General features: G+C 39.1%; 1 protein-coding gene across 1 annotated transcript in view; it reads left to right on the plus strand.

Annotated features, from left to right (window-relative positions):
* cdk13 (cyclin-dependent kinase 13) overlaps nt 1–15,388 on the plus strand; it is a 79,797-nt gene that overhangs the window by 46,675 nt on the left and 17,734 nt on the right. The window contains exons 7-12 of the mRNA XM_042068001.1: nt 603–659; nt 3,914–4,015; nt 4,144–4,221; nt 12,506–12,622; nt 13,382–13,513; nt 13,680–13,867. Coding sequence (XP_041923935.1) covers nt 603–659; nt 3,914–4,015; nt 4,144–4,221; nt 12,506–12,622; nt 13,382–13,513; nt 13,680–13,867 — 674 coding nt within the window. The remainder of the gene's footprint in view (nt 1–602; nt 660–3,913; nt 4,016–4,143; nt 4,222–12,505; nt 12,623–13,381; nt 13,514–13,679; nt 13,868–15,388) is intronic.

The following is a 15,388-nucleotide window of genomic DNA, read 5'->3' on the forward strand; positions in this document are numbered from 1 at the left end:
AAGCACTTCTTGTTACATGTACTAATGATCTATAGGTACACACAAATGCATGATGTATGGACAATATAAGGACCCCGTAAAATTAAGTGTTATCCTATTTTCCTTAAATGTAGTCCAAGTTACCAACTTTTTTATTGTATTGTATTGTTAGTATTGTATTGTTATATTGTAAGTCGCTAAGCCATAGTGCAGTAGCAGTGTCACCGTCCAGCACCACATACAGGCCCAGGTCATTTCCTGAGCCCATTCCCTGTCCCTCTCTCCCACTTCTTGGACTGGACTTCCTGTCCACTCTTCACTGTCCTGTCCAATAAAGGGGAAAAAAATGTAGCTAAAAAATAATTCATCTTGACACATTGACATTTTAGTGTATTATTTACCCATTTATTCATTTAAGATAATCATTGTATGTCAGGTGAAACTTGTTAATAGTAAAATTTATACCAAATGGCTGTTTCCAGATTACATTGGTGTGTATATTTTGTATACCTGGACTATATAGCAGAACCACACAACAAGCCCTTTTGTGCCACAAGATCATGAAGTACACTGTAAAGGATGTAATAGATGAAATATGTATAATTTGTGTTTCTGTCTTTCAGGGGGCAGATTAAACTGGCTGATTTTGGTTTGGCCAGGCTCTACAACTCTGAAGAAAGGTGAGAGTAACTTAATATCTGTCTATTTAATAACCTTCTACATGGAAAAGTATTGGTATAACATAAGACATCTAAAGGTGCTATTTACCTTATTCAGCCCCGCCCATTTTTTTAAATTCCACGTTGTCTTTAAACTTCCGGTCAGCTAGCTACGTCTAGTTAGCGTCATTGGGATAACATGGCAGAAGAGGATAGAGAAGCTAACTTGGGAGCAAAACGACAAATGCCATCAGTAGGTCAAATTTCAATATTGTACTTCGCTACCCAAGGCTATTCACCCCTACGGAGTGGCCGCTGTATCGTATGGAGAAACTCGCAAATCCTTATCTGTTTGGTAACTAGTTTAGAAAGTCATTACAGAACAGCTGCTCCAAAGTCAGTGTTTTCCTAACTTCAGATAGGAAAGTTGTATAACAGAAATGTCTTAGGTCACCAAAATCCTAAATAAACGTTCCTAACATTAGGATGACCCATAACATACTGTATGATGCCAGTCATCTCGATAGAGCTCTGCTATCTCAATGTATCGCAATGGATGTACTGCTCAATCAGAAGTTCGGAGACAATGTGGGCAAAGCTAGCGCCCCTCATGTTCGCGCGCGGAATAAGGTGAATATGTAAGACATATATTTTTAGGGCCCAAACACCGGATGGTGTGAAAGCCCTATTGTTTCTGTAAGGGTTATTATTAGGGCTGTCAAAATAATATGTCAATTTCAATTAATTACAGAAAGAATAAAGTGTTAAAAAGTAACACTGATTAATCACATTTCGTAGTGACCTTTGACCAAGTGCAGTTTTGACTACAGTGACTGAAGGAGGAAGATGATGAAAAAAACACTGCTTAGTCCAGTGAATGGAACATTTAGCTTACTTACAGCAAAAATGCCCAGATGGAACTGTTGACAAGAGCATGTTCTCTGCGATTTCTGCAGTAAGGAATTTCCCTAACATAGGAGTTCGTCAAGTCCGAAGTATCACCTCAATGCAAAACAACGTGGAGGAAAGCTACTAGTTAGAACACCCCTTGATTATAATAAATAATGCTAGCCGCCAGCCATGTCAACGTTAACTTTGCAAATTTATTGTTTAGGCTACATATGACCGACTAACTAACTGATGAACTCCCTTACTAGATTGACTGCATTACCTCGGTGTTAGGGTACTGCACACGTCAACAGTGAGTGGAAACTTCAGTAATGTGCATTTACCATGCTAAAAAAACATCTTGTGAGAATCTTGAAACATTAGGCCTACCTTATCAGTAGATAGGCCTATAGCTCTTTGGAGTCTCTGCCTGCAGTTAGTCCTTCACCTCCACAACAAAAACATTTTCATTGTGTACAAGGGGTACAAGCCATGAGTAGTAAGCTATTTACAAAGGCAAAGTAAAATATAGATATTGCGACTCTATGTGGAGCGATAAAGATGACAAAAATACCTGAAACTGATTGCTTTGAAGTCTATAATGTTGGTTTGGCTTTTCATTGAATCACTACTCTGACAAATTTTGAATTGAAATATTTGTAAAAATACGTTCATAGCAAAATGGATGCATGCGATACATTTATATTAATCACAGAGTATGTAATTAATTCGATTAATATTTTTAATCGCTTGACAGCCCTACTTATTATTATTATTATTATTATTATTATTATTATTATTATTATTATTATTGCTCGGGCACCGAAGGGTGCAAGGCTTAATTGTTTTTGGAAGTATAATTATTAGGGCCCGAGCACCAAAGGTGCAAGGCCATTCGTATGAGGTTAAATATTAGTGCAAACTCTTCGTATGGTTTATTATTGTTCCGTATCACCATCTATGTAATGTAAGAAAAAGAACATTTGGCAACATATATGTGGAATTTAGGGTTTAGGGTGATTTTCCAGAAGCATACATGCTTCTGGTGTTCAAATTGGTTCTGGGCATTAAGTCTGCACGATAAATCGTTATAAAATCGCGATCGCGATTCACCCCTGTGCGCGATTTAATTTTTAAATGACTTCGATTCTCATTTAATTTTACGAGCCGACTGCATCACAAACGCTACTACTTTCTTCTGTGAGCTTTAAAGCGCTCCTAAGCGCTGCAATGCTCTCCCTTCTAGTTTCTAGGTTATCTAGCATTTTAACTGGCAATGTTGTGCTATAAAAGCTGTTCTGACATTTTAGGAGTGGTCTGTCCTAAGGAGCTAGGCTAGCATGCAGTAGCCAGAAAAGTTGTGTGTTCAATTCTGGGCTTCCACCATTGTACACTTGAGCAAGGCGTAACCCCAAATTGCTTCAGGGACAATGGACTCTGTAATATAATTGACATATGTAAGTCACTTTGGATAAAAGTGTCTGCTAAATTAATAAATATTAATGTAAATTTAGGTCTGGGAAGTCAGGGAAAATATGTAGGCCTAATTATGAAATACTTTTTTCCAGAAGTGTTAAGTTATGGTAAGTCTGGATGTTTTGCTCAATGTAATACATATGCAGAAAAGTCTATGATAGTAAAAATAGACACTTGTTTCATAAAACTAAAGTAGCCTAAGAATGAATGATGAGTTTGGGGAAACAGTGGGATTTTTTTTGGACCATGTAACTAATTACCATTTAAAATAGACCTTAAATGTGGTTATTTGTAACGTGCTATTGTTTTAAAGCTAAATCGTTATAATAAAAACGTTGTAATAGCTATCCAAGTGGGAATGTATAGTCGAAAAGCAAATGTCATTGAAGAGGTCATTAGCGGCCAGAAAAGGAATGCATCATGTTTGTATTGTAGAATATATTTGTAATGGTAAAATATTTTTAACTGTAGGATGATTTGTAGCTGTAAAACTGATCCGTACCAGTAGAATAGATGTGTAGGGCATATTTGTAATATTGACAATTACTTGTACAGATCATTTTTACAGTTACAAATAATTTCTACAGTTTCAAAACGTGATACACACGTACAAAACATTTGAGTCTAATATTCTTCCATAAGATTCAAATGTAGGGCTACATACATAAACATGGATGGAAACAATATGTTCAATTTACATTCCATCATAATGTTTAAAGTGACCCCTAAATATAGAGTATCTTATTGTACTCCACTTCAGGTGGTTGCTTGTCATTTTTTTCATTTACATCATTATATAGTGACATTCAAATTTGTTGAAGATGCCTCTGTATGTTGTGGCAGTATGACCTACAATTTTCCAGTAGAACCACAGAACAGTATTTGACTGCTTTTTCCTTTGTTTTCCTTAGCCGACCATACACCAATAAGGTGATAACTCTCTGGTATAGACCTCCAGAGCTTCTGCTTGGGGAGGAGCGATACACACCAGCCATTGATGTATGGAGTTGTGGGTAAGATACACCTATTGAATATGGAACTGTTATTGCTGTAGTCCATATTGTAGAATGTGTTGTTAATACAGATCATAATTATACTTTTGATACCCTCTTTGTCTTTGACCTGTTTTTCAACCATGTAGATGCATACTTGGGGAATTATTCATCAAGAAGCCCATCTTTCAAGCCAACCAGGAGCTTGCACAATTGGAACTCATTAGGTATTTTCATTATCCTAGTCATCTGTCTTTTTTTTTGATCAAACAAAAACTTTTCATTTACATGAATATACTGGTTTGTTGTTCAGTGAGACAATAACTGCCCTGGGCACCGTACTTTGTGTATGGCTTAACATAAACACATCCAAGACCAGTTAATTGAGGATCAGCGGTTAGCCGGTTGTTAGATGTTTAGTTTAGTTCTTTGAACCAAAGTGCAGTTACAATTCCCAGGATGTTGGACCACTGGCACAAATGAAACTTGGTGTGCTTGTCCTAATGCATCCATATAAGTTTGCAAGTTTATTTTAATCAAGAATACAAACTAATGAACCTAGGCAACAATTAGCCATCCATGCATATTTCAACTGTAAAGGCACGGTCTGCTAGCCGAGGTGAAATCAGACGAACCTGTTGGCAAATTTGGATTCGCCCATCTGGAAAGGATCCCATTGACGTCCGTTTCTGAATCACCAAAAACCCAGGAATCTGTATTTTCTTTGGAATTGAGTAAGCAACTGCATTTAAAACCTTCACTTACAAGAAAGATGTGTTTGCTGCACTTTTGAAGTGATTTGCTAATGGTATGTACACACCGCCGCCGATTTGAGCTGCAAAATTACAATTCAAAATGAGGTGTACACAGCTGAGAGAGTAAAATCTATACTTCAGACTGTATGGTTCCTATGAAACATTTGTTCTGTTTACTGAGGTCAAGTTAGTGTTTGCAGAAACGTAGTACTTGTTCAAGGTCTACATGGTGTCCAAAATGTTTTTTTAATATGCTGAATAAAGATACATTATTAAGTTATGGATATTAGCGATATACGGGCCATACTTTCCGAGGTAGTTGCCAGATGCTGTCTTCGACCAACATTCAAAACTGAGGCAAGCCCAATTTCATATTTTTACCGCTTCTTGATAAAGTAGTGTTTAATATCAAATTAGGTTAATTTGTGTAGGGATACGTTATCCTACTGTAGCAGGTCTTTTAAAATCTAACATGTAACTGAACATTCCAGCTGGAATATTTCCTAGGTGCTACTAGGTTCAAGCGGCCAAAACTGGGCGGCCGGAGCTTCTTTTGCAGCCCAAGTCGGCAGCGGTGTGTACATACAGTACAAGAAGAGTTGAATGCACCCAATTCAGTTTAATGTCACTGCTGCATCAATGGGATCCTTTCCAGACGGACCTGCAGAGTAAATTCAAATTTGCTAACAGGTTCATCTGGGTTCACCCAGGCTAACTGTCTGCAGTTTCCAGTGAATAGTTATTATTTGAGCTCAACAAGCAATCAAACTACACCCCAAACTTCAGTGGTCTTAAAGAATATTTTTAATTTAACTTTAAGATGTAAGTCTATTTGATTATTTCAAATCAAATTTCAAAAGATGCAGCAGACCTGAGGCAGCACAATGTATTCTTCAGAAATATAGCTGATAGGCTATAAACTGAAATAAATGCTACAGCAGAAGTGCATGCACAAAATGTAGGCCTACACACATTATAAAGGGCATAACAAACAGAAAATACTCCATATAGCCTATATTCATTATCTTTGAGTTCAGTTGAAAATAAGGAACTTTTTATATTGAGAAATATGCACAGGTGTGCAAAATGTAGCCTAGGCCTAGAGCACATTTAAATGAAGTGCATAACAAACAGAAATAGTCATATCTCCATGTTTAGTTCACGTGTAGCCTAACAGTGTGAGTGTAGACAATAGCTTGTAGGCTAGATTAAAGCTTAAACTTGAAGTGCTTCGGTGATATTTTTATTCCATGTCACCAGCGCCGACATGAGTGCACTGCTATTTTATACAGACTATGGTGCACTTGCCACATGCATCAGCGCCGAAGTTTTTACTTGCAAACACTGGATGAACAATGGATTTTATGGAGCGGCGCCGAATAGAACTGACTCGTGATTTACACGGCGACAAAGTGCGATGCTGGTATGCGGAGCTGTATTGAAAAAAATGGAATCTAATGTAGGCGACCGCGAGTTCAGGAATGCGTTGGTGTTTATTATGACCGCCGTGCAGCGAAGCGGCGGTCATATAGGTTTAGTCCGATTTTTTTTTCTTTTTTTTTTTTTTTTTCGCATGTCAAAATTTCCGTCAAGGATTCCCGGGACACTGAAAGACCGGGGTAGACGAAACTTGGTGGGCATGCAACCCCATATGGATAGCATGGCACCATCGTTTTTCGTTTTGATCTGTAGCCCCCCTGCTGGACTGCACCCCCCGAAAGGAGGGTAGGGCAGACAGTTTTCTGTGAATATCTCGAGAACCGTAAGTTTTAGGAGGACCATTTTTTTTGTATGTTGATCTAAAGGGGCCATGTCAACCCATTCCATAACCACTCATTTCATGTATAGCGCCACCTAGTTAAACACAAAAAAGTAAAAATGAGGTGTTGTAATCGCAGGTATCTGTAACCTAACATAGTCAGAACTGCACGAAATTGGAAGTGTAGGATCATTGACACCCTCTGAATGCACGCCAAGTTTCGTGGAATTCCGTTCATGGGGGGCCACACAATAAATTAATTTATGTTACTATACACCAACTGGCCTGTAGGTGGCCGGAGACAGTTTTCTGTGAATATCTCGAGAACCGTAGGGCCTAGTAGGTCCACCTTTTTTTTGTATGTTGGTCTTAAGGGGGCATGTCAACTCATCCCATTACCACTTATTTCATGTATAGCGCCACCTAGTTAAAAATTAAAAAGCAAAAAATTAGGTGTTGTCATCACAATATCTCTGGCTGACATGGTCAAAATTGCACGAAATTGAAAGTGTAGGATCATTATGACACCCTCCGAATGCATGCCAAGTTTTGTGAACTTTCGTTCATGGGGGGCCTTAAATTATTTTATTGTATGTGTACATTTAGTGGCCGTACACCAACAAGGATTCCCGGGACACTGAAAGACCGGGGTACACGAAACTTGGTGGGCATGTAACCCCACATGGATAGCATGGAACCATCGTTTTTCGTTTTGATCTGTAGCCCCCCCCCCCCCCCCCCCGCTGTACTGGACCCCCCGAAAGGAGGGTAGGGCAGACACAGTTTTCTGTGAATATCTTGAGAACCGTAGGGCCTAGGATGACCAATTTTTTCCGTATGTTTGCCTCCAGGGGTCATGTTGACCCATTCCATGTGCACACATGTGCATAAACAGATACACACGCACACACATACATTCACAGTAATCATACGTATGACACATACTCACACAGTAGAGATATGTACGCATGCATGCACATGCACAAACACACATACGCAGGCAAACACACAAGCACACACACACCCACACACATAAACATAAACGTGTACATGCACACATGCACACAATTCAAGAATTTCTCAGAATTATGAACAGGCAAGATGGGGGTGGGGTTGTATAAAATGAATTTTAAATGTGAAATCTATGAACTAATCATGTTTTTGTACTTGTTGTCTAGCAGATACCAGTGAGAATTGAGTGTGGATAATGCATAAGACAGTTAGAATCATATAGGCCTTTCAGCGTGATTTATTTTTGTGGAAAAAATGTGCTGGACTGGGCGGCGGTCATATTTTGTACCGCTCTGCGGTACATCTAGTTATCTCAATGACTACAGGAGAAGGACTAGGTAGAAGCCTATTAGTAAGGAACATTCTTAGAATCCCGAAATTGCACAATGCCTACTGCAGAGGACACTGTTCCCCCATTTTTGGCCTATCATCAAATGCTTGACCTCTTTCAAAAGCTGAGGCCCTGTAGTTTCCTAGAAAACAATCAGAGAAAGTGCTGGCACAGAGTTACTAACATCTTTGAACTGACCACATTTTAGCCCTCTAAGTTACTTGAGGCACTTGAGAAACACAGCTAAGCCCTAGAACCAGGTCAAGTCAAGTCAGTTTTATTTTTAAAGCACATTTAACATGCACAGAGTGCAACCCAAAGCGCTCCGCAAACAAGACGCATAACAAAAAGACAAAAGATGCCGGATGGAGCGGCGTAGTCGCCAGCGTACCCGTGACACCAAGACATACAAGACAGACAAAAAACAAATTAACAAATAAAAAGTAAAAAGAAAATCAACTAAAAAAAAAAAAAAAAAAATTTGTCAAATTAGTCCAATTTCCAAACCAGCTAAAAATGTCCAAGGGCAATGATGACCCGCGTGAAAACTGCGCACAGCTGTGTCTTCACAACCGTGCAACGCCAACAAAGTTCTTTATAACTGACCAACCCGGAGAATTCACTGGCAGTCTGGAGAGCACTGGAAGAACAAGACAGTCCGAATTTGTGATGGGCGACCCTGCCAATTATCAGCTCGGTGGTCCTAGACAGCAACCGTTTGTTGTTTGTTGTTTCATGGTTGACGCGGTCATCAGAGTTCCTTAGCACTCAATCCAGACTCCAGGCACTTAACGGTAGATGCTAGCATGGCAGTCGCAGCTCGGTGGTCGTGGCAGCTGCAGATCTCTTGCAGATTAACGTTAGGCACCCTTGCTGAGCAATCCCTCCATCCAGACATTGGATGTGCAGCGTCACGGATGGATAAGGGACTTCAGAGACATAAGGCAGGCTAGCCAAGCCCAATGGAAGCTGGTCGTTGTTACTTATCAGCTTTATCCACAGGGAAAAAGCATGGCCTGCCTGCCTAGCCTAGCCAGCTTAGCTTACAAAGCTAAGGTGCTCCACACATACCGTTGAGAGCATTGACACTGCCCCTGCTCGAGTCGGCCCAGGCTTTCCTACTAATCGACAGACAGGTCTTGCTGCAGGCCTCCTGTTCATCGCTGTATCGCGGATCGTACAGGCAGTAATGAGAATCAGATTCCTGCACCATATTATCAAAATCCCCTTTTGCCATATCAGTTAGCCTGTTAGCTTAAAAAAAAAAGATGTCAAACTACTATTACATTCTAGGAGTGAGGTCACACTCATAGGCTGGTCACATGGGCGGGTTGAAAACATCTGGAACTAGTGTTGTAGTCTCCAGCCTCTGGCCAAAAAAACCTCCAATGATGCAAAATGACAATTTTTGCGTAGTCTGAGATTTTTTTTTTTCCGGACAAAAAAATACAGATATCTCTCTTCTCAGGAGGACATGAGGGAGGGAAGCATGGTCATTCAAAGATACTACCGGGTTTCTACTGATACAAAGCTTAATGCTAATCGGTGAAATGCTCCTTTAAAGGACCAATGTTCAGAGGTCCTTTGCTATGTGTAAACAGACCGCTGTCAAAGGCAACAGGTTTTGTGTTTCAGATTCATGTCTTTATCGTTCACTAAAGGATTTCATTTAAAGTGAAAGCAGACGGGTTGATCAGTTGCATTCTAAAGAATGTTTGAATTGAATTCAGTGTTGTGTGTAGCAAACTATTTGTTTCTCAGCAGAAGCCATGAAACGGTACAGGCCAACAAATCGAACAACAAACAAAGTCAGGGCATCGGGTTCGCCCTGTTGGGATTTTCTGATAATTATAACAATCTCATGATAGCCTATTGCATTTTAATCTCTGCCCCACCCCCCCCCACACACACACACACACACACACACACACACACACACACACACTTCTAGGCTATGGCTACCATGTTGAAAATCACTTCGATTTATTCACTGTGACTTTTTATGAGCGCTACCATATTAAATCCATTCCACACTTTATTAAGAAAATAGCCAAATCAGTGACTATCTATGGCATGTTTTCCCCGCAACCTCCCGGCAGATCAAGTGCACTCATAAAAGCGCAGAGCACAAACGTGGATCACATAGCACAATTAGAAATATGGCTAGTCTACGGTTGTAAATAAAGATGTGTTTTGTTTTGAACGCTTACTTTGTTTTATTATTTGGATTTGGACTACAAGAAGAACGTTAGGGTCCAAATAACAAGACCATGAATCAAACTCTAATTCATGGTAGGTTAAGTTATAAACACGTAGCATATTAAAGATGGTGAAGGAAAAAGCAGATGGGCCAACGCAATGCCACAGTAGCGTTGGGCTAAATGTAAAGACTAATTCCTGATTCTCCTCATTTAACCTAAATGGCCGATAGGGAAATGGAGGGAAAGGTAGGGAAATGGAGAAAATAGCATATGGGTTTAATTTGTAGGTTTAACTGGCCATGAAAGAGATAATATCCATATTAGGGGGAAAAACGAGTGGGATAGGCCTACTTCAGTTAATCCTTTTGTGCCCGCGCCGAACATTCCATTTTTGGTGCTGGATGACTTCACACAAAAAACCTTATTTCTTGAGTATAATACATACCATCAATGGGATATACCATTGTAATCAGATCAGTTCTATGAAATGATTGAAAATGCATATGGTAATGTATATAGTAATGAACAGTCTTTGACAAATGTTGGATATACATTTGGAGAGGATTTTCAAAAATTCATTTCATTCACATAAAAATGAATTTTCATCATATTTCACTACAAGATAGAGAAAAATATAGAGTGTATGACATGTTCAGCAAGTTGTGGGCTATTTAACAAAAAAGACTGAATTGGAATATGTGTAACCTTTCAAAAGTTAGGATAAATTTATTGATCAGTGTAAAAAAATGCAGGAAACGGGATTTAGGATGTTAACAGAATTCACATTCTCTTTCTTACCAGCAACATAAAAATATGCATAAAAAGTAATAATAAAGTCAGACACAATGGTTTATATTTATTTGGTCTATAAGAATTAACCATTCATTTGTGTAAGCAATTGTTACAGTCAATAAGAAAAAAACATTACCCGTAATACAGGAAGTAAATATACTGTATATTTAAGACCATTTCGACATAAAATAGATTTGATTCAGCAGATGGAACATCCTTATATAAATCAGTATAATATGAAAACAATATACATATATAAAAGTATTAAAAGTATTCAGAGTGCTCCGGTCATCCCTGGGTTTAGTCTCCTAGAAGTAGCCCAGCCTGTCTTTCTGATCCTATGGTCCTGGACTGTAAGCACCAAATAGCCTTGAGCGCACCCCTCTTACATCTATAAAAGTAGCTTATCATTGTATCACATTTTGCTCTGGAGGACAGGGAAACGACTTGTCAGCTGTAGCCTACAAGGCTATTATTTTTGTCATTTCCTCAGTGTGCTGTTGCAACAGGAGATATTGGTAGCCTACAGGAAAAGAACATGCATATAAACTAATAATATGCATGAATTCCGATCTGATTGTCACATCAAACGAACCTGATGTGAATGTAGCCTTCGTTTCCCATTTAGGATTACGTAAATCAGAGCACACAGAAACGTAGACAACATAAGGTATTCTCAATTTTACAAAGTTACATAAAGAAAAGGGAACACTTTACTTGGATACTCTGCCCACAGAGACTTAACAGATCATCTGTTAGCAGTGTTTCTCATACATTGACTTATTTGTGGCGCCCCACCACAATATCAACACTGACCACCATACAATGATTTTCCATGTTGTGCTATTTAAATTGGATGGAATTGGTTTATAGTAGAGCTATGTGCACCTTTGCACAGCCTCTCATTGTATCTCAACTACCTACATGCACATTTAAAGGGAAACTTGGCAGGATTTCCCCCTCTGCTGGAGAAATTGTGCATTATGCTATTTCAAACTGTGGAAAAAGGTAACGATAAAGCACATGGATTTGTTTACAAGCTAGAAAAACAGTTAGCATAAGTTCGGCAGACAATGTGAATGTTACAAGGTAAGAAACACGATTTAAAACGAGTTTCTTGTTTCTCACTTCTCTTTCCGGGACGGTAGTCTCAATGTTGCAAGGTTGGTTTTCCGCCTGGGGACGCTAGGGGCAGCGGGAAAAGTCAACTTTTTTACCGGAACAGGTCATTTAACCATCCAAATGATTTCTAAACCGGTTTATTACGTTGAAATAGTTGCCAAGTTCCCCTTTAAAGAAAACATTAACAATCCTTGTTGGCATAAAAGTCGACTGGCTAAATTGTGCTTAAATCTGCATCATAACCACGCTGCGCTAATTTGTCAAAAATGTTGCATTCAAGTTAATTCTGCAAACCTACCACCACAAATAGAATAGTAAATTCTGTGGGAAACACTGGTTAGCATTTATGTGAATGTCTTGTTGAACAATTACTGAACATCACCTTAATCATAGTTTATAGTTAACAGGGTGTCAATAGATAATTTGTTGACAATTTAAGCATCTGTAGATAGTCTATGTGCGGACTATTGAAGCAAGGTATGACTGAAGAAGTTAAGTACTTTGAGTAATGAGTTAAATTTTGAGTTGTATTTTTTGTAGTCGAATATGTGGCAGCCCTTGCCCAGCTGTGTGGCCAGATGTCATAAAGCTACCATACTTCAACACGATGAAGCCAAAGAAACAGTACCGTCGACGTCTGAGAGAAGAATTTTCTTTGTGAGTTAAGTCTTCTCATGGACTCTGGACTCCGTAACAAAGTTTAGTCATATTTACAGAACTGAGTAACTTGTGGTATGCAGCAAGTATGCAGTAGTACAGGTGCATCTCAAAAAAAATGAATATCATGGGAAAGTACATTGCCCTGCACAGACTGAGATATTAAAGGCTCAGGAAACCATTGCTGGTGTTCTGGCTTAATTAGCTGATTAGAGCTGATCTCAGGTTGACATTTTTGTATCATAAATGAACTGTAAATTGTAATCATAAAGATTAAATAAAAAAAAAAGTCTTGAAATATTTTACTTTATGTGTAATGAATCTAGTTTATAAAAGTTTTTGACATGCTCCTGTACAACATATGTGCTGTCAAACTATGGTAAGATGTGTTTTCACCTGTGACTCTCAAAATATATATATATTTGAAGTTACTTTGAAAATATGACCTACATTTGCTCCTGTCAAACCAAAATACATGAAACATTTATATCAGGCTGGGCGATACATCAGATCACATCATATGAATTTAATTTGAGTTTGTTTTTGATTGATGTGAAAAATGCCTAAATCAGAAAATCAAGATAAAATGTATCTTATCTTGAGTTCAGGTAGAGAAAATAAATCCGACACTTGTCTACAGTACCAAAAAAAGAGAGAGATTTCATTTTTTTGGCCAGATTGCCCAGCCCTACATGCATGTTTGTAATTGACTGTTATTATATATAGGTTTTTATTTGAGCACATTTCTCTTTCTCTTAGTATCTCTTCCACAGCACTAGACCTGTTTGATCACATGTTGGCCCTTGACCCCAGCAAGCGTTGCACAGCAGAACAGGCCCTAAGAAGTGAATTTCTCAAAGATGTAAACCCAGCCAAAATGCCCCCTCCTGGGTATGTGCGCACAAGAAAACCCTTATTTTTTAGTTAACGTAATCCTAAACCTTTTCAAAGCAATTAATGGCACATTCTCATGACTTCTGCACTTCAAATTTGTAGTCGTCTCATGTAATTTGATTTCATTGTTCTCTGTGTAATTCCCCCCTACAAATCCCTGTAGTCTCCCTTTGTGGCAGGATTGTCATGAATTGTGGAGCAAGAAGCGGCGGAGACAGAAGCAGATACCAGAAGAGATTGTTCCCAAGGCGCCACGAAAAGAACTGGGGTTGGATGATAGCCGCAGTAACACCCCACAGGGTCTCCCGGTACCTGTGGTACACAAAGGTGTGGCCTCCACTACCCTTCCAGGTAAGGGCCTGTGGCACACCATTATGCATAGCTGACTATGGAATGCTCATATAAATTAAGCACCATCAAAAATATACAAAAATTACAGATAAAATATTTTTTTTGCCACATATTTTATTTCTCGTCTGCACTATGCAAAAAACATCTGGAATATTCTGCTACCATGTGGAAAAAGGTTTTATGGTCAGATGACACTAAGATTGAACTTTTTGGACTGAACTCCAAGCGCTATGTTTGGTGAAAACCAAACACAGCACACCACCCAAAACACCATACCTACTATGAAGCATGGTGGGGCAACATTATGTTGTGGGGATGTTTCTCTTCAACGGGGACTGGGCAATTGGTCAGGATATAAGGGATAATGGATGCTGCCAAGTACACCCAAATTCTTGAGGATTCCCTCTGCTAGACAGCTGAGGATGGGCAGGTCATTCACCTTCCAACACAACAATGATCCTAAACATACTGCCAAAAGAACAAAGCTGTGGCTTGAAGGAAAATTCTGGTATTTAGCACTTTGAGTCCCTTTTCTGGTTTGTTTTGGATGAACTAGAGTGGTCGACACCGAAATTTTGACGATTGGTCCCGTCTCGACTTTTCTGACTCGTTTTGAATCGCCTTTGACTACTTAGAGTGGCTGCCAACAGGCATACTGTAGGCTACTCGAACATGTCCTAAAACAACCCTTAACGTTCGTTTTCAAAACTGTGCAACTCACCGAGTGGTTAGTAGTGTTCGTTGATTATTAAAAGCAAATATATCGGCGCAATGTATGATTTCCAGCCGTCTTATTTGCTATTTTGGAACTATTTATTCAGACACCTCACAACCGCGGATAAACTTCCGCTCAATATTTGAACCTGAAGCATAGACGGTGGTGCAGTAATATCAATGTGCAATGAGTCTTCCAACAGAAATCAATGGGATTTTACAGAATGCCAAATAAAACACGAAAGACGAACACCACTAACCACTCGGGTGAGTTGCACAGTTTTGAAAACGAAAGTTAAGGGTTGTTTTAAGACATGTTTGAGTCCAATCTAGGTGTGCAAAGCTAATAGAGACATATCCAAACAGATTGATGGCTGTAATTAAAGCAAAAGGTAGCTCTACGAAGTATTAAATCAGGGGATTGATGACTTTTCCAACCCTGTTATTCTAGTTTTTCATTTTTTTTATTAATTTTCAGACCTGTTGCCTTTTTTCCATTATTTTGATGTTGTACGGCTAAATTTGTAAATAAAACTGGAAAAAGATTTTTTGGGGGCCAAGCAGCGAAGCTGCGAAGGCACCCATTGTGTTTCTTAGTTTTCTTATTATTATAAATCCTCTGCCATTGAAGTCTATGGCAGCCCATAGAACCGTCTGGTGAAAAGTTGTGAAATTTGGCACACTAATTAGGCAGTACCCCTTGATTAATTTCACCAAGTTTCAAGTCTGCACCCCGAGCGCTCTAGCGCCACCAACAGGCCAAAGTTGGACATGCTTTCACGCACGTAACTTCTGACCCGTTGGCTC

This window comes from Alosa sapidissima, chromosome 17 (genome assembly GCF_018492685.1).
Source record: "Alosa sapidissima isolate fAloSap1 chromosome 17, fAloSap1.pri, whole genome shotgun sequence".
Lineage (NCBI taxonomy): Eukaryota > Metazoa > Chordata > Actinopteri > Clupeiformes > Clupeidae > Alosa > Alosa sapidissima.